At 35.2% G+C, this 27119-nt stretch overlaps 1 protein-coding gene across 4 annotated transcripts in view; it reads left to right on the top strand.

Annotated features, from left to right (window-relative positions):
- The window catches only part of ALCAM (activated leukocyte cell adhesion molecule), a 210574-nt gene that overhangs the window by 174765 nt on the left and 8690 nt on the right, over nt 1-27119 (top strand). For 2 of the 4 annotated variants that reach the window (XM_050778921.1, XM_050778924.1), the window contains exons 8-14: nt 117-249; nt 3719-3831; nt 6137-6272; nt 6380-6513; nt 9080-9212; nt 11112-11150; nt 11439-11556. In XM_050778921.1, the coding sequence (XP_050634878.1) occupies nt 117-249; nt 3719-3831; nt 6137-6272; nt 6380-6513; nt 9080-9212; nt 11112-11150; nt 11439-11556 (806 nt within the window). Of the gene's footprint in view, nt 1-116; nt 250-3718; nt 3832-6136; nt 6273-6379; nt 6518-9079; nt 9213-11111; nt 11151-11438; nt 11557-27119 lie in introns of all 4 variants that reach the window. The other 2 variants (XM_050778922.1, XM_050778923.1) reach the window with 2 other exon arrangements.

Here is a 27119-nt window from a genome sequence, read left to right as displayed (position 1 = left end):
GAAACACATTCCCTTATTTTATCTTACCTGATAAAATGCTATCTTCATCAAGAAATACAACTGTTCTCATTGTAGCAATCAAGTATAATCATCTGACATTTTGCCTCTATCAAAAGGGACAGCCCGAAGGAATAAGAAGCTCAAATACTTACACACTGACAGATGTGAGGCGCAATGCAACAGGAGACTACAAGTGCTCCCTGATAGACAAAAAAAGCATGATTGCTTCAACAGCCATCACAGTTCACTGTAAGTCACTTACTTCTTCATCAGCAGCTTCACTTCAAAGGCTTCTAATAGCTTAATGTAGCTATCTTTTCAAATAAACTGCAGGTATATCTTTCTTAAATAACGTGGTTGCAATAGATGCAGTAGAGAGAGCATCAGGATAAGCTCAACTTTGGTCCAGATTTGCACTGCAATATTGAAACCTTGCATGGCTCTGATAACCACAACATTTGGCAGTGGTACATCTCCATCTTCTTTCTAAGTGTCTTCAATTTGTGGTGTCAATAAACAATATTCATATGGACCTTAAAGAAACAACTCCGCATATTTTAAGAAAACATTTCCATGTTCTTGAAGTACACCAGCTTTGCAGTTGACCCAGCATTATCATTTGTGTTACAGAATAAATTTAACACCCAAACTCAGGCAATGCAAAGTTACTATAGACTCAGTTTTGGGAACAGGAAGTAGAGATCATTAGAAGTTATTTGTTGGCTAAATGTACTCTATATAGAGGGACAGGAAATTTCTGGAAACAGAACTTCTTGAAAATGACTGTGGACATAACGTTTTAACTTTTAATTTGCTTTTGATCTCCAAATACTCCAAAAGTTGTATTTGCCTCGGTGTAACAGAAAAAGACATACATAAATACCAGACACTTAACTTGAGTTCTTTATGTTCTAATTCATGACAGTCCATATTATTGATGTACCTGATGAATCATGGAAACAGTAAACTAATTTATACCACACCCTGGTGACACTAGAATTCAGAGTGCTTTGAGCAAATGTCAGTCTTGCTTGGAGGTATAGTACAAAGTTCCTAATAAGTCCTTTGCCCTCAACAGTACCTTTAATAAGGTTTCCTCTAGACGTTATCCACTACAATCCTACTGAGTATAAAAAGACTTTAGAAATTGTCTTGAGTACATAGTTCTAACTCTTTCATTTGACTCATAATACTTTGAAAACATGTGGGATATGAGCTAAAATTTTGAGAGAGATACAGGGGGGTGCATTGGGGAATACAGCAACCAGATGGTTGCTTCTGATTGTCTGATGTTGGGAGTGCTCCCTTGGGAGCCCTGTAAAAACAGTGGACTGTTATGCTCACAGCTGGGCCATTTCTCCATTTGCTCCTTGCTTATGTTGCTTGGGTTTGAATGTGTCTACCACCAGGGGCTAGTTACAGAGAAAGCAGTAGCCTCCAGTATAACAATATTATCCAGTCCTGTTCCATAAAAATAAAATAAAATAATGAACAGAGAGAATATAGCCAGCAGATAGAACCACATGTGGAATAGCTCTCTATTATCATTGTTCATGATGTCTTTGGGCCAATAATCAATAATCTAGTGCCTTAGAGATGGTGTGACGTGCTTATTTTTAAGAGATGCAAGGTACACAGGTCTCTAAAAGAGGAGGGCACTTGTTTGTTTACTTGTAGATAAGGCAGGGAAGGATAGATAGCAGACTGACAAAGCAAAAGACTTGGTTGCAGCCATATAGTGCCTACGTGTTTAGCTGTGATGGGGGAAAATTAAACAAAAGTGTGTAAAAGTTTAATTGAATTTTAGTGCATTTAATTAGATTTAAGTGCATCTTGGTTTTGACAGGTAGACTCTAACATTGGATTTTAACTCCATTGCTGACTCTATTGCTCCTCAAAAGCTGAAAAAAAGTATTTCAAGTAAATCAACATCTGATTCTAAATTATATGGAAACATAAAAATCCTATTTTTACCCACTTATCTTTGATTGCTTGCTTATTTTCCAGAAACAAGATTTGTTTCCTTTTCAAACATGTCTAAAGGAAGTGTGGGTAGAGAAGCATCAACCCATTCTTGCACATGTTTGCAGAATAGACTGCTCATCAAGTCTCACAGCCTACAAATTCCTAGTTGCTGATGAAAGTTACTATTTCCCTGCCAATATGTGCACACATAGAGTCTTCATCAGAGCTTACAAAGTCCATCATTGTCCTGTAAAATTGTTTATCTCCTCTCTGGAAAATTAGCTATCCAGCTAACAAAAACTTCTAACTCATCCAGAATAAAATTTTTATCTAAATACAATTCACCCAAATATTCTGAGGAAACTCCACTTTTCTACATGATGGTACATGGTTTAATATTAATGAGAAACTGAGAAAACATGCTCCTTCCCTTCATTCATTCAATAGTAGTGTTTGAGAGTCTACCATGTGTCAGGCACTGTGGCCATATCAGTGACAAATTAAGTCACAATCACTACCCTCACGGTGCTTTCAGTATGATAGGAGAGACGAACTTTAAAAATGATGTTGCAATCAACAAATTGCAATTATGACATGTAAAATCAAGGAGAAACGCGGAGTGTAATGGCAAGTCTTCATACTGTAGAACAAAGACACAACTCCCAGTGTGGCAAGCATGGTCCTCTTCAGTCTAGTCTCAGTGAATTGTATGAGTTTAACTTTCATGAGTTGTCACCACTTATACCCAATTACTCACCATTACAGAATCTGCCAAGCTCTCGCATCTTTTTGCCTTTTCTTATGTGACCAAAGTTTTCCTTACATCTTCCCCTATCAAAGTCCTTCTCAATCATTTGAGGCCACGAACATATAGTGTTCCCTTTACAAAGCCTTTATTACTGCTTTGAAACCCAGTTTGTCTCTGTTCTCTATACTTCCATTAAGTCTTCGTCTGTACCTCTGTTTCTAGCTTGCCTTTCATCTTTCAACAAATATTTCTTGAACTTCAAATCAGTGTCAGGCTTCCTACTAGGTGCTGATTTCATGGACTGTGTGTTATAGTTAGCATAGTACCTCTGCCTCATTGACTTGTAAGCTCATTATTTATCTCTGCATCTCTCATCAGTGCTTGGGACATAGTAGCTGTACATTAAATACTTGTTCAATTGAGTTGGAATTTTCTTATACAGATCAGACTATGACAGTAAAATTTTTATAAAAATTGTTTTCCATCAACTGGATGAGAAATGGAATCGCACTTTTTAAACATATCTGCTACTATAGTCAATTCTCTCTGAAGAAACACAACTACTATCTCATGGTATTTCGATTTATCACCTGCTGTCTAAAGATGCTTGATTTTCCAACATTTATGCCTTACCATCTCTTTATGTAATATTTACCTAGTCATCATCTTTCTTTATTTTCTTCCAGAAGTGACTTAAGATTTTTTTTCTTAAGGTGATAGACCCAAGGGGAATATTTATGTCCCCTCAAAATATCAATCATATTAACTGTAAATAAATGGATAATCAATTAGATTGACCATTCTCTTGTCTAAACTAGTCTCAAAGCTGGCTTGAAAAACCAGGCTAATCATGCTCTAGTCCAATTATTTCAGTCCTATAAATCAGTTCTGAATGTCCAAATGCAGTTTGAAGAAATGTATTTTCTTTCATCTTTTCTTCTCCAAAATATTTTGACTATTTTACATTTCAGAGTTAGCATTTTGAACAGATTTTCTGCTTCACAGATTTGGATTTGTCCTTAAACCCAAGTGGAGAAGTGACCAGACAGATTGGTGATGCCCTACCCGTGTCATGCACAATATCCGCTAGCAGGAATGCAACTGTGGTATGGATGAAAGTAAGTAATATTTTTGGTACTACCCTGCTGTTTGGATTGATTTATTTTTAGGTTTCTTATGCACTTTATATTGTATTCAAGTAGATACATTCATGGATGTGTTTATATACCAGCTCGCTCTCTCTCTGTGTGTGTTTCTGATAAGATAAATAAAATAACAGTAAAATTTTAGAGGTACTCATCAACAGGGTGACATCCATAATTGGTGTTCTGAAACTTAGTTTGGGGTGTTATGTCAATTATGTGTATAGATTAATTATACACACACACCACACACATGTGTGCACATACAAACATAGTTATATACCACAGGGCTTAACAATTTACAGTGTGTTTTTGCCCACATTATCCTTATGTGATATTTACAACAACCCTGTGAAATACAAGGATTATTATTTTCCCACATTATTCATATAAAGAAATTGAAGGAAAAGAAATCAGAAAGCTCATAACTGACAGAGACTCAAGGCCAGGCCTTACTGAGTACAAATACTATGCTTTGATAAGACACCTTTTTTGTCTCTCTGCAGCTGAGACCACTCTTAAGTTTCTGAAAACAGATTCCACTGGATCAAGAACTCCTAGAAAGGAATCCCTTTTATCCCTGAGCTACAGTAGAATACCTAGAACATACTAGGAGTTAATTCAGTATTTCCTGAACAAGTGCTTACACTCCTGTAATTGTCTGAAATGTAGGCCATGGGCTATCCTTTTAGAATAAGGAAGTGTGACTGATAATTGGCGATCTGAGACAAGGTTATCACTAAAAGAAAAGGTTGTGTGTGATCCCTCCACTTAAACCCTCGGCTAGTATATCCAAACTCCCAGTGCATTTGTTACCAGAGCATGACATGTGACAAGAATCCTTAACCCTTGATGGGTTCAGAAAACACACATACCATTTGAAATAGGAGTTGACAAGAATTACCTTTATAAGAAACTGTGGAGAAATATTTTTTCTAGAGTTTCTTTTTAATGGAAATATATTAATGAAATTATTTTGTATTGCTTTACTGCCTGCCTTTTGATCCCTTTTAGCACTCAATCCTCTGTTACTTGTTGTGTTACTCTGTGAGCTCAGTTTCTTATTTTATTCTCAGCCACAGCGTCATCACAACTTGTTCACTAAAATAAAGTGCCACTTCCTGTGCTGCAATCTAGCATGATATGTATATAGTAATCAGTGATCACAAGGCTAGACAAGTTCTAGGCAACTACACTAATTCATAGTCATGTGAACACTCATTGCGTATTTTACTATAGGACTAGAGAAACTAAGTTTACTGTGGCTTACACTGTTTTTACATCAACTGCAATCACTGTTATGAATTAACTGTCATGAACAACTCATATATTCAAAATAGTGATGATCAGTATTCCCTGATTATTGGTTAGTTAATGAGGAGTGGGAAAAAATATCCTAATGGACAAAGACCACATAATCTTAGGATCGTGCCTAGTTGCCTGCTTAGGAGCATTTCAATTCCTGACATAATGGGATTATTTTCTGTATATCAGGCAAGTTTTTAAAATTAAATGTTACATTTCTTTTGTTCATAGAAATTGGAATAAAAGCATTGTAGAGGGCATCACATGGTGAGCGGGCAAGAGCATGCCAGCTCAGCTCTCTATTCCTCTTCTAATAAAGCCACCAGCCTTATCATAAGGGCCCCACTATGATAACCTTATCTAATCATAATTACCTTTTGATGACCCCCACCTCCAAACATTATCAACGTGTGATTTTGGTGGATTAAGTTTTCCACACCACATTTGGGGAACACATTCAAACCATAATACTCTATAATAGGTCCCCTGTGTTGATAACTGTATCAACAGTTTATGCGTTTGATAAGTGTATGAAATGACTTTCTTGCATGTATGCTCATCATTGGTTAGGTACCGCAAGTCTCCATGTCTGTCAATCCTATATCACCTACATGTACTATAAGGAGTAGGTACTATAAACTGAAAACTCCCCTTAATGTAAGCACAATATATTATTTGTATAATTAAGTCCTCAAAACAATTTAATTATGGTATATTATTACCCCACTTCACAAACAACGAAACTTGACTCTTACACGTTTATGAACACTTTCCAAATTATAAATTCAGTAAATGAAAGAGCCTGAAATAAAAATCTGGAAAAGGAAATCTATTTTGAAAGCATGTGAAGTTAAGAAAAAGAAGTTTGCATTTTTATTATTCCCAGAAGAATCGTTTTAGGCTTAATTATTATCTAATAAATACATTGAGAGTTTTAATTCTGCCACATGAGGTAATTTACTTTTTATTTAATCAGGATAACATCAGGCTTCGATCTAGCCCGTCATTTTCTAGTCTTCATTATCAGGATGCTGGAAACTATGTCTGCGAAACTGCTCTGCAGGAGGTTGAAGGACTAAAGAAAAGAGAGTCATTGACTCTCATTGTAGAAGGTAATAAAATACTTGGGCACTAACTCAAATTATTCTTTGAGAATTTTATACCTGGTTTTTTTATGATCTCAGTTCAACATCTTATTTTAATTGTAATGATATTTTAGGCAAACCTCAAATAAAAATGACAAAGAAAACTGATCCCAGTGGACTATCTAAAACAATCATCTGCCACGTGGAAGGTTTTCCAAAGCCAGCCATTCAATGGACAATTACTGGCAGTGGAAGCGTCATAAACCAAGCAAGTATTTGTCTTCTTGTTACATGCTGCACTTTGTCCAATGTGGTTTTTTTTTCTTCACGAACTTACGCTGTAGGTTGGTTTGTTACCACATAAAATTTGCAGTACATGCTCAGAGGAAGCTTTTGCTAACTTCTTAATTTTCCCAAAGGAAGAACATGGCTCAAAGAGAAATTTTATCCCAGGGCCATGGAGAAGGGAGGAACCACTGTGTCATGGTCAGTATCTGTTTTTAAAAGAATATAAATTGGGTATTACTTCATGATCATTCATTCCTGAAATTTGAGTGATTAAAACATTAAGATATACACTTTTCTGCAAAATAAGCTCATGCATCTCAGTATAACTGGGCTCCAATACTGTGCTCAATTTATGCACGTTAAGGGGTATTTCTTCTTAAAACTATGTCCTCGTGTAGGGATGGTGGAGAAGAACAGTTACTGCTTATGAATGTGTGGTCTGACATGCCTATGCAGTGCAAAGGCCAGAATAAGGCAAGCTACATACATAGTGTCTAGGATGTACCCTTCTGAACAAAAGGGTCATAAACCAGACCTTATTACATATACCTTTTTATTTTAGTAATAGTAAAGGGTTAAGGATTTATTAACACTACCTGTTATTTTCTCTTACTATTAAGTCTTTGACCCTCCCCCTAAAAGAAAGATGAGAATCTGGCCTACACTGGAGGGATTCAGAACTGTAATCCCAGTAAATTGCCAATCTGCTTGAGTTGCTGACATACTTGTTAATTCCATTGTTCTCTACAACAGTCTTCATGTCTCCCTCTTCTCAGTATAATCAGTAAAGGCCTCTCAGGAGCACCCAGAGGTACCACTGGATTATTTGAATCTTCTGTGCTGCTTCTCAGATTTTGACCCGGTTGAAATTCGAGAAGCCATATATAAAGCAAAGAGCTGCAAATTAATTTTAAGCTAAAATCTCCACTCTTCCTCTGTCCAGGGAAGTTGGGCCACTGTCCCAGCTTATGCCGTGCAGTTTTGCAGTGCAAAGTGGATTTTGGCTCTTTCAACTATAGGTGATGCATATATAGCTGCTTAACTCTAGGTATGGAAAGTCCCCAAAAGAGTAGGCACACTTGAAGTGAATGACGTAAGTGTCATTAAGTTAAGTGTGATGGGGACACACAGTGAGAAAGCATGTAAGAGGAGGCAAAGAAGCTCTGGGCTCCTTAAACTTAGGAAAAATGCAGTTTTCTTGATTTGGAATAAAGACTTGAGCCATCTAAATTGCAGACAATGTGCAGATCTGTTTTTAGCATCAAAAATGATTGCTTCTTTTCTACTCAATTGTTTTTGCTCTCTAGTTCAATTTAAGTGACAAATGCAGCAAAAAAAAAGAATCTTTAGGTACTGGTGATACAGACATAGAACACAGAAACATAAGCACACAGTAAATTTTTGATTAATGAAAAGATATGAAGATTTAAAAGACCATCCTAGAAATGAGAAAATGTATTTTGTAGAGTTTAAAGTAACAAAAACAAAGATTCAGCGAGAAAGTCAGATGAAAACTCCTAGTAGGAAGTGACAAAATAGCAGGTAAATTTACTATGAGGGTAAAAATAATAATGCCATCTTTCATTGTCAAGGAGAAAGATTGATTCTGGCCCACTGGGTGATATGCTATTTTTCTTGTTCTAGGTTTGTGCTGATGCATCCATAATCTTGTATTTGTTCCCTCTCAGATTTATGGTGAATCTGTTATTTTACAACTACAAGATGTCTGTGCCCCTCCTCCACCCCCAGCAACTAGAAGATACCCAAAACATGAGACTAGCTCTTGTCCTCAAGGCGCTTACCATGTAGTTGAGGAGAAAGCAAACAGTATAGAAAGAGAAAAATGTAGGGAATGCGTTCATAAGTTGACCAAGAAATGAGTGCAAGTACATCATTTGCCTCAACCATGTTGGGTTTAGGAGTCAAATCCTAGGGATGAGATTAAAGTAAATTGTATTTTTATATTTGAAGGAATTAAATGCAGCGATTACCCTCATTAACACCTCACAAACATTAGATGGACAGCAGTCACTGAAAAATCATCCATCCCCTGTATTTACAACAGAAAACTTCAGAAAAAAAAATGGTTTCATGTACCCATGAGCAAATTATACATACATATGTACTTTGATATAATGGTTTAAGATAAAGGAATTAATTCCCACAATGAAGAACAGTGACTAAATTTATAAATAATTAAATTTATATATTTACTGACAGAAAATTGGTCATTAGATAGTCACCAATTATTTTGAAACAAGTATCATCAGGCCAAAATATTGAGTAAACCTGAGATTCTATTTAAAAATAAGAGTTTAATTAACTTAATTATTAGAATTCACAAAAACCCAGAAATTTCATTATGGATTTACTAACCTTTGTAGATATTCGCATACATGAGTCTTGATCTATGATCTTACATAGCTTTTGAACACTAGAATGCTCTACAGAGCCCCACACCTATCCTGTTACATTCATTATTACTCTTTCCTATGCTTTTTAATCCATTTTCATTTCTAAACCCATCTTTTTTCTTCTTTTTCCAGACAGAGGAATCTCCTTATATCAATGGCAGGTATTATAGTAAAATTATCATTTCCCCTGAAGAGAATGTTACATTAACTTGCACAGCAGAAAACCAACTGGAGAGAACAGTAAACTCCTTGAATGTCTCTGCTAGTGAGTATTTTATTTCTGGCATTACAAAAGTAAGAAAATTTGAAGTTATTCTTCATTAGTTTAAAATCTTCAATTCCATCTTCCTGTACTACATTATGGTAAGTTTTATTTATTTATTTTGCATTTGGTATCATCATCATAAGGTTATTTTTTCTTTTTTCCTGGTGTCCATTCTTGTGCTATCCTTGTCTTGACAGTTAAATCATTTCATGTTTTATGGGTCAGAGGCCTTATCCTGTATAGGAATAGTTCTCAAAAGCAACAGAGAACAAAAAAAATAAGTTTCTCTTATTTAATTCATGCTTTATGTTCAGAGTGGAGGTAATTCAAAGATCATCTTAAAACATTTTTGTGACAGTTTTAAATTTGTTAAATTTTTAATTCCCTTTGATCTATTATTTTGCCTTCTAATCCTTTGTGGTATTTATCCTACCCTTATCAGCATAAGGGTACTAGCATGCCACATGTTTAAAGTCATTTAGCAAACTAGCAAGAGTGATTTTAGAATTCATGAATCTAGTTTACAAAATTCTTCATTTTGTCATATCATATTTGAACTATAGCCAAAAATCAGATAATCGAAACTATCTCAGAGAATGTGGAAAAATCTGTCGATGTTGAAATCAGGGTAATACATACATACCAACAACAGCTTCTTCAGAAAACAATTGTCATTTAATGTGAAATTGTCCATAATCTTCAATTTTATAGTTGTTCCTATTGCTTTGTCAACCTTAAATCAGGACTGGCCTAGAATGAGGCTCAGTTCTGGACAGGATGCTAACTGACCTGCCAAACTTTCATTCTTCATTCAGTTGGAAACCTGTATATGACATTAGCAGGCTAGGACTACACTAGCTGGGAATTAGCAAGAGCTAGGAGAAAATAATCGTCGAAAAATAATGGTCCCTCACAAATTATGACTGGAATATAAAGGCCTAATGGATTGACAGGAGAAAAGAACCAAACAAATTTAACTCTAAAATAGGAGCATTGACTTCTCAGAATGCAATTCAGTGAGTATTGATTTGTCCAACCTAGAAAGAGAACCTACCCTTTCTTCCTGAACACAAGTTTCTCCTTTTTATGTTAACCCATTGAATGGTATGCTTCAGTTTTCTAGGCCTTGCAGTGACTTTATCAACATTTAATACAGTCGTTTTCAAATTCAGTGAGCACCTCCTGAGATGCCAATTTAGTATGTATGAGGAGAGGTTCGGGAATCTGCATTTTATCAAATGTCACTGGCAGTTCTGATACATGTCCATGCACTTTGAAGATTATTTATAAATTTTAATGTTAGATAATAATTCAGCACAGTGGTAATTCTTAAAATGGACCAAGAGCATTATCAGAGTCATTTAGAGGGCTTTGCAAACTTCATATATGTTGCTTCTTAATCTCGGAGATATTCCCAGTCAGTTTGAACCTCTACTCCTACTACTTTGAGAACATCTCTAGTCGTAAGTCCTTGACACTAGAGAAAGACAGTGAATTCTCCTATATCAGGGCAGGAGAGTTGAGAAAGTTGATAAACACCACACTGTAGACTTCCTAGGTGCCAGCTTGTTTCCCTAAAAAAAGAATGACTATTAAAAGGTGGTAGATAGTGGGAAAATCAATATGGATTTCAGATTAATTCTATAGGCCATCAGTTATGAAATTTTCTATGGTAGATTAATATCTTTGCAATTGTAGCTCCTCTCCTTTCCTTAAAACAAGATTAATTTCTTTGTAGGCAAGGTCATACTTTATTAAGTGTGATTTTTTTTTTTACTCTTAGTTGTAGAATAGACATTTTATCTTTGAGTATTATTACATCATACTATAATGGTAAAGGTGACTTTCATATATCAACAAATTTTGTTTTTAATTTCATATTAACATTTTTCATTTCAGTAAGTATTCCAGAACACGATGAGGCAGACGAGATAAGTGGTAGGTACTATGCTGCCGACTCTTCTTCCTTAACTATCAGCTCAAGATTTATGAAGTGTCATGGTATAAGTAATTTTCTTAGCTGTCCACAATTTCAACTTGAATTGAAATACCAAATGAGACAAGATAGTAAGAATGCTAAAATTTTACCCTTTAAAAATCACAAGTTTGCATGTTAATTACCGTAGTGAGCTTTAGTCATTTTTAATACAAAGTAATAGCTAGACTGACTTTCTGAAAATCCTTGGCATTGTCTGTAATTGCATGGACTTTTCTTCTTTGTTGCAGATGAAAACAGAGAGAAGGTGAATGACCAGGCAAAACTCATTGTGGGAATCGTTGTTGGTCTCCTCCTTGCTGCCCTTGTTGCTGGTGTCGTCTACTGGCTGTACATGAAGAAGTCAAAGTGAGTTGTGGAAAAAAGATCTTCCTCGTTCATTGAATTTCACTGGGAGAAAATACAATGTACTAATTTTGCTCACTCCAGTTGTGCATATAACTTATACAATAAGGAAGACGTATCTCCCAAATCAGGTTGATTATATATTTTGTTTCAACTAATTTTGACTACAGTGCCCTTGTCAGGGACATGGTCTGGGATACTGTTTCGCACGTGTCCCTTTATTTGTCTCTATCAATAGTCTGATTTCAATTATTTGATTTTTTCAGTGCTTGAGGGAATTTTTTAAAGCATATACTTCCTAAAGGTCAACCACCATAGACCTTTTGGTTGAGACTGGAGAAGATTAATTAAAAGTACCTAGTACATCTATCTTGTAGGGACTGCCAGGTAGGTCTTTGCAGTGACACGTCTGGCCAACAATGAAACTGCTACTGAGGTAGCAATATCTTATTATTATTACTCCCATATTCTGGTTAGTTGACTTTGATCCATATGAGAGTCTATTTCAGAGAAAAACATGTCATTATGTCAACTTGAATTTTTAAAAATGGATTAAAGTACCAAGACTACTTTAAAAATTCTTTAGAGACGTTAGATTAAACATTATTAGTTATGTGATATTACAGATAGTATGAACCTTACAAATTATCTAATGTGGTTTATAAGGAAAATTTGATAAACTAATAAAGATTCTTAACATACACACATGCCTTACACTTCTCATCATCTCACTCCCAACCTTAGATTCAGATGCAATTGATAGGGGTGGGGTTCCAGCATTTGCACTTTTAAAAAGTTTCACTGGTGATTCTGTGGCATGCTGCTAGTTTCAAACACAGGTTTTAAACCACCTCATCTTATAAATGAGTAAATTAATTTTTGCAATGGGATGTCTATAGCTAATGGAACTTTGTACTTCATTTTATATTTTCCTTATGTCTGATAGGTCCCCTTTAAAAAACATAAGAAAGTTGATTTAAAAGAAAATCAAAAGAAAAATCAGATTTAAATGAGGACCCATGATCTCACCCTGTAAAGATGCCAACTCCAATGAAGCAATATTCAAATGGAGCTGCCATCCAAAGGAGGCAGAAGCTCTGAAATGGTGGAGTCACATAGCAGCATGAGCATGTATTGAGCTCGTGTTCTCACAGCACATCTATAAAGTACATACCATTATTATTCGTATTTTACATTTGAAAAAGCTGAGGCAGAGAATGGCTAAATGACTTTCCTAAGGTTACATAGCTTGGAAGGCACAGAATTGTTATTTGATTTAAGGCAGTGATGTTTTAGAATCTTTGTGTTTAATGGGTAGGCCGTACTTTCTCTCATTGTGCTTTATTTTGTGCCACATAAGGCGGAAACATTTCTCCTGTTGTGTGTTGTCACTGATGTACATGATGCCCACTCTCACCTTATGGCACAACTGCTCCTCATCTTGGGCTTTCTCTCCTTAGTCTTAAGCAGCCCGCACCAATACTTGGTGTACGAGTCAGGATTCTCCAGAGAATCAAACCAGTAGAGGGTGTGTGTGTGTATGTGTGTGTGTGTACAAAGAAAGATTTATTATAAGAAATTGACTGACATGATTCTGGAGGCTGAGAAGTACCAAGATCTGCAGTTCCTGACAACTTCCTAGCTGGAGACACAGTAGAGTTAATGTGTAGTTCCAGTCTATGTCCAAAAGCCTGAGAACCAGGAAGGTGTAAGTTCCAGTCTGAAACCCAGATGGGCTAAGACCCAGGAAGAACTAATGTTTTCGTCCCAGACTGGAAGCAAGAAAAAACAATGTACCAACTCAAGTGGTCAGGTAAAGAGAAGTTCCCTCTTACTAAGCCTTTTTGTTCCATTCATATCTTCATTGATTAAATGAGGCCCACCCACATAGAGGAGGGCAATCTGCTTTACTTAGCCTACTGATTTGATCCAAATGTTAATCTCACCCAGAGGCACCCTCACAGACACAGCCAGAATAATGTTTGACCAAATGTCTGTGTACCACATGACCCAGTCAAGTGGACGTATAAAATTAACTATCACAACTTGGTAACAAATATGTTCTTTTTCTCAATGAACATTTTATCTATAAACACTGCACATGGGTTTGTGTCCATGGCATCTATAGAAAAGTTGGAAGACCTGTGCTAGGTAAGTGAAAGGAAAAACAGACAGTTGCCCAGAGGCAACATCCATTTTATAGAAGTTCTCCTATGTGTACAGGTTTCCTGATATTCAAATCTTGTCCTCCCTTTATAATACGTGATAACTTACTCACAAATCCAACAGCTTGGGTTCTAGGGTGTCTTCATTTTATTATGACTTCTGATTCACTCCACAGTAATTTTATTTCTTAAAATAATGAAAATAAAATTTCCCTGTATCTTGAAAATTAGCTGAAAAAAAAAGAAAAAACTATAATTCTCTACATTAGGGTCAAATACATGTTAAATTCTTGGAGCACCACCAACATCCAGTATTTCATCAGACACCATTTGTCCCTCTATGAATAAAATAAATTTGTGTTTGTGTATGTGTTCTTTCCTTTGTTTCTTCATGTGGTAACCCCAAATTAAAATCATGGATAAATAAATGCTGGACACTAGCTTCATGGTGTCTTTAGGTGAAAGCCTCAAGCATTTCCTTTAAAATATTTCATTAAATTAAGCTCAACTTCTACCACCTGACCTGACCATTCATCTAAATAACTGTTACCTAATTGAAAAGTTCACTAACTCTGACAGAGTTGATATTATTGGTAATCAAAGTAATAAGTTGCCATTCTCATCCAAAGTGTCAAGGCTTTTTATTAAGAATTTGTGGAATACTTCAGGTTCGCTAAGTGCTTTGCATTCCTCTTAATTACTCCTTGCTTGTGCCTTCTGAAATAAGCCAGCATTTTTGGAATACGAATTAGTCTTCTTAACCCTTCAAGCTGCTCATTCAGAGTAAGTTCAGATTCATAATAAGATCTTTCAAGTTAAGAATGTCTAAGTCCATTTTTGTGATACACTAGCAAAGCAGTGAAATTTAACAACATTTAGCTAAATTCTTTGCACTGATAATTTTAAAAGTCACTGGAGAGAGATAAGAGAAACAGTCTTTTATTTCTAGTAAAATTTAAGAGTACATTTGCTAATATACCTAGTGGTTATTCAGCCATCATTCACTCGTTATTCCACTAATAGAAGCTACATATTTTTATTATAATTTTCAAAAATAGAAAACTGGAGCAAGAAAGACTTAGCAATTGTGTTCTTTTTCTATTGTGAAATGACATATTCATTTAGGAGTAAGGACTCATGACTCTTTGGCTGCTTTAATCCATATGACTTCCCAATGGAAATATTTTGTTTAAAAAAAAAAAAAACTGAAGATGTTTTGATGACGAGAATAGATGACTCTGATTTTTTTCCATGTAGGTAGGGTATTAACTATCAGAGTCAGGAAAAGGCATTAATTAGTCCACCCTATATCTAGTCGTTTAACAGGTGGAAAAGCACTGAAGAACTAGAGATACTTCAGTGGTTACTTTCTACTATGTTTTCCATTTCTCTCCACCTTGTCCTCCAAACATGGTTTTTAGTTCTACAGGAAGATAAATGTTCCTATTTAAGATCTATTCCTATCTTGCATATCTCATAGTACAAGAACTAATGAAAAATTAAAAGAGCTGAAGTTAAAGGAAAAATGTAAAGGTAGAGTGATGTAGCCACAAACTTCTTCACAAATATATTAAGACCGTAATCTCTGGATTGGTTGTGTTTAAGAGACTCTGACCTCCATACTTCCTATAACTAACTGGACGCAAGTGTTAACCGAACATTTGTAATCTCAAAATAGTCATTGTGTAAATCTTGGAAACTTACTGAGAGATTTACCATTTGCAACTATGGAACTCAAGACTATTTTCATGAAAATTAGTGTGTAATATATAAATAATCTGGAAATCTAAAAGTCAGAAATACCCGTTGTTAGTTCTGCCTTATATGATGCTTTATAATTCCAGTACTCACTTGGAAGAAAACAGAGACAATCCTAAATTGGCTGAAGGGCTAAAGAGGACTTGCCTACAACACTGAAACCTCAATAAACAATGTTATGTTAACATTGTTAAAATTAACATTGTTAATTAAGCCTTTCTAGAATCCTTCCTGTTGGTGTCCCTTAATATATGGAACACAATCTTGCAAGAAAGTTGATTTTAACTGTATTCTATTTCCCAGTCAATACTCAGCTAAAAGCAAATATATGTTCTCATAAGGGAAGAGGGACTCGTCACTGAATAAATTGAAAAGATAGTGCTGGAGGATCACTTACAGCACATTTTAAGTGACTTTTCTCATTTATCACTACATGAGAAACTACTATTTTTCTCTCTTTTTTTGGTATTGTTTACTGAAATCCTCAAGAATTTAATGATATACATACCATTCACCCCATTTTGTAGTATCTAAGTCTCAGTGGGATTAACCTGCTGAAGATATCATAAGTAGTATCTTATTCCAAATTCCATATAGTATTTTCAAATCTATTTTGCTCCCTTACCCGGACATTTTTGGAATTAAAATTTTAGCTCTGACTTTGATTGGCTGCTGGCATTTAATTGGTACTATGGAGGAAAGGGCATGATCTTAAGGGCAGGGCTGATACAGCCTGTGTCTCTCCACTTGTATGAGAAGTCAGACTAATCCAAACATTGACTTCTCTCTCTTTCTCTACACATGACCTGGCAGGCTGCCAGAAGGAAGAAAAGAATATACCTCACTATCTTATCAAACCATAAATAATAGAGGGGACTGACAGGAAATAATGTGGAAATGCCAGAGTCTCCATCTAGTCAATCACAGGGTCACTGGCCACTCACACAGCAGCACCATCCATGGCCCTCTCCTCTTCTACTGCGTGTGACCTGAAAGTTTCCTCAAGGAAGAAAGGGCTTGCATCAAAATATAATGTGTTCATATTTCAAAATGTCCTCTCTATATATTCATTTCATTTTATTTTTTTAAAAAAGATCACACTTGTTTTAAATACATTTTCCAAAGGTGAAGGAACAAAAACATCCCATTCTCCGGCATGAGCCAAGCTGTATGTATCCCATCATCTGCCCTAAAGAAACATTTTGAGCTGTGATGCTGAGTGCATGCAGGTGGCATCCTGTTTTCACGCATATTCAGTGTAGTTGCATTTATTTTGATCCCCCAGCCTTTTACCTAATGGCTGTCATATTCACTATTGACCAAGATGGAAAAGCCATTTTCTGTTTTCACTGAGGACACAAGCATTCCCTATTTCTTTGTAGAGTCTTAGAAATTCTAAAGATATAAAATTTTAGTGAGGAATTTCTTTGTAGAGTCTTAGAAATTCTAAAGTTATAAAATTGCAAGTTGTAGTAATAAGACCAACTATTTATTCTTCTCTATTTCCTTCTTCAATCAAGAAATTGCTGACAACTCTTAGTGGGGATTAGTGTCCTGCTCTCCTGCTCTAGTTTGTCATTAAACTTGGCCCAAGGGGAGACTCCTTCTACTGAGCTGTGACCAAAGAAGGGCAAAAAATAACCATACTCCTGGGCATGACCCTAAATAACCTGCACAGGTGTCAATGGCCAGTTTGCCAGAAGTGGTAACTCTACACTGCCAAGATGCCAGTCCTAAATACCAACAGCTCTGGTACCTTCTGTGGTGTGAGGCAGGTATGCTCACAGAAAACACTCCTCTAACTATCAAGATATAAGGATTCCTTACACCCCGTCTAAGAGAGTTTTCAATTTGTTATACAAACTGAAAGCCTGCTTGGAAAACCTAAAATCTCATGTACTCTTTTATGTGTGAATCATTTTAAGTGAGTATTGCTTTGGTTTTCTAAATATAAAATTCTATTATAGCATTTTATTGAACTTTTCCAAATGATACCAACCAGATTGTTATTTACTGGTTGCACCTGCCACTGTCATCCCCCTTCACTTGTCCTGCCTCCTCCATTCTCTCAATGTACCATGGTTCAATTAAAGGTATACTTAGGGGATACCCCCAAAGCAGTCCCCTACCTCTTTTGAGATCTCAAAACAAGTATAGAATATTGGGAAAATCTCGCCAAAAAAGGTTTTAAATCTTCTGAAAATTTATTTGAAAGTGACTTTAGACCTTTGAAGGCACTGCACTTAAGGGAATTTCACAGAACGAGGAGTTGAGACTTAGATTTAAATTCTCTTCTGCTACTCAGTAGCTTTATGGCCTTGGGCATTAGCTCCCTGAGTCACTTTCAGTTTGGTGAGGCCTTGCATGTCACCTGTCAGCTGCTTTCACATACACTATCACATTTATCCTCACACCAGCTCTACGAGGAAATCCTGTTGTTTCCCCTATTTATAGATGAACGAGCATGCTTAAGAGGAGGGATTGTCTAAGATCTTGCAGCTCAGATTTAACACATGAGGATAAAAACCCAGGCTTGCAGACGCCAAGGCTAAGAACCCTCTCTGCCTTGCAGCTTAGACTAAAGGGTCACCTTTAGTGCTTCTTCGCACGGTAACTTACTATGATCCTATAATTTAAGTTTTCTCTCATATTTAACGTTGTTAAAAAGAGGCACCAATGAGAAAAATTTAAAATAAATAACCTTCATAATGTATATTTTAAAGCCAGCTAGGTTATGGTTTTTTGTTATGCTATTATAACAAAATACTATAAACTGGGTGGCTTTAAAAAAAACAAAAACAGAAATTTATTTCTCACAGTTCTGGAGACCGGGAATTTCAAGATCAAGGCACCAGCAGATCTAGTGTCTGGTAAGGGCCTACTTTCTAGCTCATAGAGGTGCCTTCTTGCTGTAACTGCACATGATGGCAGGAGGCAAGAGAGTTCTCCAAAGTCCCTTTTATGAGGGCACTAATCTCATTCATAAGGGCTCCACCTTTATAGTTTGAACATGTGATGATCATGTCATCTATTTCAGGGGGACACAAACATTCAGTATATAGCAGTGACTACTACTCCTGTCAAGATCCCAGAAAGTTCCCTTAGACTTCTTTTTTGTCCAACCTCATCATTCCTGTCTCCTTAGGAAACCACTGTGCTAATTGTTAAGACCAGAGGTTGCTTACCTCATCTTGAACTTCATACAAATGGAATTATAGAGAAGGCACTCTTTTATATTGGGCTTCTTCCCCTTAACATGTTTTTGAGATTGTTCATGTTGTTACATATATTAGTGGCTTCTTTTTTTATATTGCTGATAGTGTTTAACCATTAGAATATGCCACATCTTTAAAATCCATTCTCTTCTTGGACGTCTGTATAGTTTCCAGTTTGGGCTGCTCTGAATAGTATGGCTAAAATAAACATTTTTATACAAGTGTTTTTTTTTTTTTTTTTTGGCCATATGTTTCTGTTCTCTTGGGTAAAAATCTAGGAGTGGAATTGCTTGATCTTCCAGCAGACATTTGTTTATGAGAAACTACCATGCAGATTTCCAAAACAGTCATCTGGCTTACAACTCCCACCAGTCGCATATGAGAGTTTTAGTTCCTTCGCATTCCTGCCTAAATCTGGTGTTATTCTGTTGAATTTTAGCCATTCTAGGAGGTGTGAATTAATAACTAGTTTTGGTTTTAACTTGCGTTTCCTTGAGATCTAATAATTTTAAGCTCCATAGATGTATTGGTTATCTTATATCTTCCTTTGTGAAGTAACAATTCAAATCTTGTGCCTATGATTTTATTGGTATTTGTCTTTCTGTAATTGATTTGTAAGAATTCTTAACATATTTTGTATTAAAATCCTTTGACATGTATAGATATATTTGAACATTTTTTCCTAGTCTGTAGCCTGGTTTTCCTGTACTTAATGCTGTCTTTTGATAAGCAGAAATTATTCCTTTTGATGAAGAACAGCATATCAATTTTTCCTATTATATTAGTGCTTTTTGTGTCTACTATATGAAATCTTTGCTTATCCCAAAGTGGCAAAGGTATTTTCCTATGTTATTTCCTAGAAACTTTTAAACTTTGACATTTAAGGATATGATCTGTCTAAAATTTGGTGTCTAGTGTGAGATAAAGGTGGGATTTTGTTTGGTTTTTGGTTGTGCTATATCTATTTATCAAGCCATTCCAGCACTTTGTCAAAAGGACTTTCTTTCAGTCTTAACGCATATGTCAAAACTTAACTTACCATAATAGTAGGAGATTTTCAACTGTCATAATCTTCTGGTTGTTTCAGAGATCTTATTTCTTTACATGTTAATATAAGTTTTAGCAACTTGCAAATTTCTGTGCCACAAAAAAAATTTTGTGGCATTAGCATTGCTTTTAATATACAAACAAATTTGGGTAGATTTGATAACTTACAAATATTTGGTCTTCAAATCCGTGATCATATATCTCTTCATTTACTTGGTTCTTTTCAATTTTTTCTTAGTAATATTTCAAATTTTAAATGTAGATACTTGATATGTCCTTAAAAGTTTATTCCTATGTGTTTATGCTTTTTGCAGCTATTATAAATGCAATTAATTTTGTAATGTTTCCAGTTTTCCTACTAGTATGTGAAAATGTGATTAATTTTTTGTGTTGAAATGTATACTACCATCTTACTAAATTACCTTGTTGGTAGTTATATTAGTTGTTTTGTGGATTCCCATGTAAACAATGATTGCATCTGCAAATGGGGATAACTTTACTCCTTCCCATCTATTCTATATACCATTTATCTATTTTGCTCGCTTTTTTGCACTCATAGGCAGCTCCAATACAAGCCTGAATAGAAATGTTCAGAACGGACGTCTTTGCATGTCTCCAATCTTAGAGGGGAAATTGCTCAATAGTTACCGTTATGTATGATGCTAGCTGTATATCCCTACCCAGAGTTAGTCAAACTGCAGAGTTAAGGGTATAGTTCTCCAGATTACCTAGTCTGCCCAAGAATTCTGACTCCACTTGCAAGGAGTTAGGGTCCAACCACAAAGTAAGAGGGAAAAGTACACACAATATCACCCTTACTTCTGACACCAAATGCAAGTTTTGGTGTTTCCCAAAACAGTCCTCAGATTTGATAATTGACTAGAAAGATTCACAGAACTTACTAAAATTTTTATATTCCTGGTTATATTTATTACAAGAAAATGTTACATTAAAAATCAGCCAAGGGAAGAATAAATAGGACAGAGTCTAAGAGATTCCAAATGTGAAGTTTCCATTGTCCTCAGGGATACATTATTCTACCAGCATCGACATGTGACGAAAGCATGGAGTATGGCCAACCTGAAAGGCTCACCCAAACTTTACTGTCCAGAGTTTTCATTAGACTTTATTACACAGGCATGATTAATTGGTTGAACTTAACCTCCAGCCTGTCTCCTCCTGAGGTCAGTCTGATATCACATAGCTCAAAGTTCCCTCATTAAACTATGATTGGCCTTTCTGGTGTCATTATACCCCACCCTAAGACTGATTAGTGTAGAAGGCCCTGCCCTGAGACATCTCATTAGCATAAGCTATCAGGTATAATTTAAGGGAGCAACATAGATAAGAAAGCCTATATAACTCATAAAATCCTAACTGTTTAGATGTTGGCTCCCAGCAACTGAAAACAAAGGTCAGATCTCTCTTTGGATGAAGCCAAATTCTTTACTACAAAATATCCTTTATCAGGTTGAATAACTTTTTCACTATTCCTAGATTACCAGTAGTTTTTATCACAAATCATTGAATTTTCTCAAATATTCTTCTATATCTATTAAAATAGTCATATTATTTACTCTGTTAATATGGTAAATTACATTCATTGATTGTCGAATGGTAAGCCAGTCTTGCATTCTTGAAATACATCTCAGTCTATTATGACGTATCATAATTTTTATATATTGATGGATACTATTTATTAACATTTTATTAACAATTCTTTTGTCTATGTTCATGAGGAATATTGGTCTGTAATTTTCTTATAACATTCCCATCAAGTTTTGGTACTAGAGTAATGTGGATCTTATAAAATGGGTCGATAAAGGGGCCCCATCCTCTTCTTTTTCCAAGTTTGTTAATTCATTAAATGTTTGATAGAATTCAATAATGAAACTAAGTGGACCTTGAGTTTTCTTCATGAGATCTTGCTTCAAAACAAAACGTAATTTTTTTTTTTTTTTTTTTTTTTCCTGTTTAAGACAGAGTTTCACTCTTGTTGCCCAGGCTGGAGTGCAATGTCACGATCTCAGTTCACTGCAACCTCTGCCTCCTGGTTTCAAATGATTATCCTGCCGTAGCCTCCCAAGCAGCTGGGATTACAGGCATGTGCCACCACGCCTAGCTAATTTTTGTATTTTCAGTAGAGATGGGATTTCTCCATGTTGGTCAGGCTGGTCTTGAACTCCTGACCTCAAGTGATCTGCCCTCCTCGGCCTCCTAAAGTGCTGGGATTATAAGCGAGTCACCGCATCTGGCCAAATTTCAATTTATAGATATAGGGTTGCTTCTTTTTGAATAAGTTTTGGCAGGTTGCTCAATAATTTATCCATTTCATTTAAATTATTGACATTTTTGCAAAAAAAAAAAAAGTAGTTTTTTTATCCCTTTTATGCCTATAGGTTCTATAGTGGTAACACTTTTTTGTTATCTGATATTGCTAACTATTTTTCTTTTATCTTTCTTAGTCTTTATAGGGTGTTATCAATTTTCATAATGACCTCAAATAACTTTTTGCTTTGTTTTTTATCTCTATTGCTTATGTTTTATTTTGCTCTTATAATTACTACTTTTTTCTTATTTAGATTTCCACTTTCTCCCTTTTCTCTAATTTCTTGAAATAAAAATTTTGATTCTTAGTATTAGCCTTTCTTCTTTTATAAGACAAGCATTGAAATTATAAATTCCTCTCAGCACTGTCACCTGTATTCCACAAACATCGGTATGTTGTGTTTTCTTATTCATTCAGTTAATGTTTCTCTGTGGTTTCTTCCTTGAAGTCAAGTGACTAGACCTGTACTAAATTCCAAATATTTCTCATCTAATTCTTTTTTGTCAACACAACCTACTACATAATCTTTTAGTCTTTCAAAGTACATTGAGATTTATTTTTTGGCCTAGCATGCAGTTTTTCCTTGTGAATTTTAAATTATACAAAATCACTTCACATGTTATATAAGAAGGTAACAAGCATACACTTCCATTTCCCCTTCATGTATTTTGTGCCATTGTTGTTATTTATCTTACTTCTAAGTACTAAGCCTCACAACACACTGTCATTATTTTATGCTCTGCGGTCTATTATCTGTTTTAAAAATTAAAAGTTAGGAGAAAACTTTCTTTTGTATTTACTTATTTACTCCTTCCAGCACTCTACTTATTTTTAGTGGATCTGAGCCTTTGTCTATCACTTTCATTCTGAAAAACCTCCTTTGACATTACTGGGAGTGCATGTCTACCGCCAGTAAATTCTCTGAGTTTTCATTTTTATGATAATGTTCTTATTTCATTTTTAATTTTGTTTGATATTTTCATGGGTACAGATTCCTAGGTTGATACTTCTTAGAATATTGAGCACCTTGAAGATGTGCCATTGCCTTCTGGATTGTATTGTTTTTAATGAGGAGTAGTTGGATTTTGGCCAGATGTGGTAATGCACACCTGTAGTCCTAACTACACAAGGAGATTAGCCGTGTGGGTGGCTCACACTTGTAATCCCACCAATTTGGGTGGCCGAGGCAGGCAAATTGCTTGATCCCAGGAGTTTGAAACCAGCCTGGCTAACATGGCAAAACCTTGTCCCTACTAAAAATACAAAAATTAGCCAGGCTTAGTTCTACACTCTTGTGATCCCAGCTATGCAGGAGGCTGAGACATGGGAATCACTTGAACCTGGGAGACAGAGGTTGCAGTGAGCTGAGATTACACCACTGCACTCCAGCCTGGGCAACAGAGCAAGACTTTGTCTGGAAAGAAAAAAAAATAAAATAGAGGCTAAGGTGGGAGGATAACTTGAGTCCAGGAGTCCAAGGCTACAGTTAGCTGTAATTGTACCACTGAACTCCCAGCTGGGCAACAGAGCAAGACCCCATCTCTGGAGAAAAAAGAAGTAATTGGATATTATTTTTCACTGCTTTTGAAAATTTGGAAAAATTTTCAGCAATTTTTTTATATCTGTTTACCCTCCTTCTTGCTTCATAAGACTCCTGGTATACATACATTAGACTTCTTGAAATTGTCCCACAGATCTCCGTCTCAATTTTTAATGCGTTTGCTTTTTTTGAAAAGATTCATATTGCATAATTTATATGTCTGTAACTTAATTGTCACTGATTTTATTTCAGTTGCAATATCTGATCTTCCAGTAACCCCATACATGAAATTACCATTTCTGATCTGTTTCTCAGTTCTAAATATTCAACTTTATGTTTAATCTTCTCTTTCTCTTATTATTATACTAATGTTTTCCTTTAAATTCTTATAATCTTCTGTAATTCCTATTTTCTAATCCTTGACTACTAATTCAATTATTTGTAGGGTTTTATTAACTTTTTTTCTCCTAATTATAGGTCACATTGCTCTATTTCTTTGTATGTCTAGTAATTTTTGTTTGGATGTTGGAAATTTAGATGTTATATTGTTTTGAATTTTGTTTGGCAGCTAGCGAAGTTACTTATGGATCAGCTGAACTTTTTTGGAGCTTGATTTAAACTAGATTAGGATGGATGTATCCAAATTAGTACTTGGAGAAAGAATCAAAGGAATGCTTATGTAAATTTCTCATGCTGTTTTCTTTGCATAACTCTACCTCTTTCCTGCAATTTTCATCATCTCCTTCCAGCCAAGTGTGATTTCTACCTCCTCAACTCAGTGAAAACTCTGTTTTCTGCTTGGGTCCTCATTTTTGGCACCACCAGAAAATACTTCCAGGCACAAAGCCTGGATTGTCATCGAGTGCAGCTTGTGGCTTTTCTCTTAGAAATCACACAGATCACAGTACTTTGCTACCTGTTGTCCAATGACAGAAAATACTTGTTCTTTTATCCTTTTTCTTAAAAACACATGTTTATGACAGTAGAGCTAGCCCAGTGAAGCAACTGGAAGATCTGTGGATTTTAGTATTCAAGAGGGGTCCTGGAACCAGTACCCTGCAGATACCAGGGACAACTGAACTATTTACTTCATCAGGATCATACATATTAAATGTTGGTGTAATCGTCTTATCAATTATTGAGAAAGTGATATCAAATTATTCACTAAAGATTGCATATTTATTTACTTCTCCCTTCAGTTATGTCAGTTTTTACTTTATACTTTTATTAGGTACATATACTTACAATTGTTATAACTTCCTTATATATGAAAGCTTTTGTAATTATGAAATATCTCTCATTATCTCTGGTGAGATGCCTTGCCATGAATTTTACATTGTTTGATGTTAATATAGCCACACGGCATGTATATATGTAGTATTTACATATATATCTTTTTCTTTTTATTTTCAATTATCTCTTTATATTTAAAATTCATCTTTCATGTAGAGTAAGAGAGCAAACTCTGACCTCGGGCTGTTGGTTAATTTTATAAATAAAGTTCTACTACAACACAATTATGCCCATTTCTTTATATATAGCATGTTTTATTTTCATGCTATAATGGCAGAATTAAAAACAGTTGGAAGAAAAGTCACATGTCCTGCAAGCTTAAAGTATTTACAAGTCTAAACCTTTAAGAAAAAGTTTGCTAACCTCTGGTGTAGAGCATTTTGTAGAGTCTTGCTTACTTTGTACAGTTTGACAATCTTTGCCTTTTAACTGGAAGAGTTGACCAAGTTATATTTAATTATCAGTTAATGTAAGACCACCTCCCGATCTGTTTTCTAGGTATCTTCTGTCCTTCCATCCTGCCTTCTTTTGAATTACTCAATTAAGTTTTAGTATTACATTTTAATACCTCTACTGGCCTTTTAACTATACCTCTTTGTGTTTGTTTATTGTGCTTGCTATAAGGATTACAATAAGAACTCAAAACAGTCTACTCATATTAAAAATCTAAGATTTTTGAAGCATAATCCCTTTTAACTTCCTCTATCTTTGTTGCTATTATTGTCACATCTATTTTGTCTGCATATATTATAAAGATCAACTATGTTTTACATATATATGCATATAAAGCATATATATTAAACTGTTGGTTGTCTTTTAAAATATTTTACATATCTACAATATATATTATTTTATTCTTTCTCATATATCTGAGTTCCCATCTGGTGTTATTTCCCTTCAAAGAACTTCCTTTAGTGCTTCCTTTAGGAAAGGTCTGATGGTGATATTTTTTTCTACTTTATTTCCATTTAATTTAATATGTCTTTCTTTTCCCTTTAAGTGAAGGATCTTTTCACTGATGTAAAATTTTGGGTTGAAAACTTTTCCTTTCAACATTTTAAAGATGTTTAATTATCTCTGATGTGCATTTTTTTCTCATGAGACATCACCTGTTATTTATGTTATTGTTCTCCTGAAAAATTTTTCTGTGGCACTTTCAAATATTTCTTTTTATATTTCCTTTGGGTAGTATGTCTATGATTTACTTGAGTGTGTTTTTCTTTTTGCATTTCCTCCTTCCGGACTTCTGAGCATTTTGGATCTTCAAGTTAATGAACTTCATCAAATCTCAGAAATTTTCTCATTGTTTCTTCAAATATATTTTTGCCTCATTCTCTTTCTCTTCTATTTGACTTCAAATCCACACATGTCAGCATATGTTAGCCTGCTCACTGTCATCTCACAGGCCACTGAAGATCTGCTCACTTTTCCTTTTTTACCACTGCCCTGGACTCCATCTCCTCACTTTTTTACTGTTTTCTTTCTCTCTGTTTTCTAGAACCTGTAACTTACCTTTTTTTCCTTAGGTTCACTAATGCTTTCTTGTGCCACTTCCAATCTGATGTTAAGTGCATTTAGTGAATCATTCAATATCGATATTCTAGTTTTCAGTCATATAATTATTTTTGTTCACATTTTTTGCTGCTGATATTTCCATCTGCTCTCTCATTGTTAGCATCTTTTCCTTTAAGCCATTGAGTGGGTATTGTAATAATTGACTTAAAATTCTTGCCTGTTGATTCCAAAATCTGTAAATCTGCATCACCTAAGGACATTCTCTGGACTTTGTGTTACATTTTTCTATTCTGTATATGTATTGAAACTTTTTTATTATATAATGGATTTTGTGGGTGATATGTTTTAGATTATAATTTCTGTTACATTTTTCTAAAGGATATGAGTTGTTTTTCCTAGCAGACAATTAGGTTACTGGCTAATTGCTTTCTACTGTCACCTTGCCCTTGTGATGGTTAATTTTACAGTTTGTATTCCATGTCTGTCTTAGGATGAACATCTAGTGTCTAGTTCTTTTTTTTTTTTTTTTTTTTTTTTTTTTTTTTTTTTTTTTGAGATGGAGTCTTGTTGTGTCACCTAGGCTGGAGTGCAAGGTGTGCTATCTCAGCTCATTGCAACCTCCCCCTCCTGGGTTCAAGTGATTCTCCCGCTTCAGCCTCCCAAGTAGCTGGGATTACAGGCACACACTACCATGCCTGGCTAAT

This window comes from Macaca thibetana, chromosome 2, assembly GCF_024542745.1.
Source record: "Macaca thibetana thibetana isolate TM-01 chromosome 2, ASM2454274v1, whole genome shotgun sequence".
In the NCBI taxonomy this organism is placed as follows: Eukaryota; Metazoa; Chordata; class Mammalia; order Primates; family Cercopithecidae; genus Macaca; species Macaca thibetana.
Note: the sequence above shows the minus strand (reverse complement) of the source record. Positions and strands in the feature narration are given on the sequence as shown.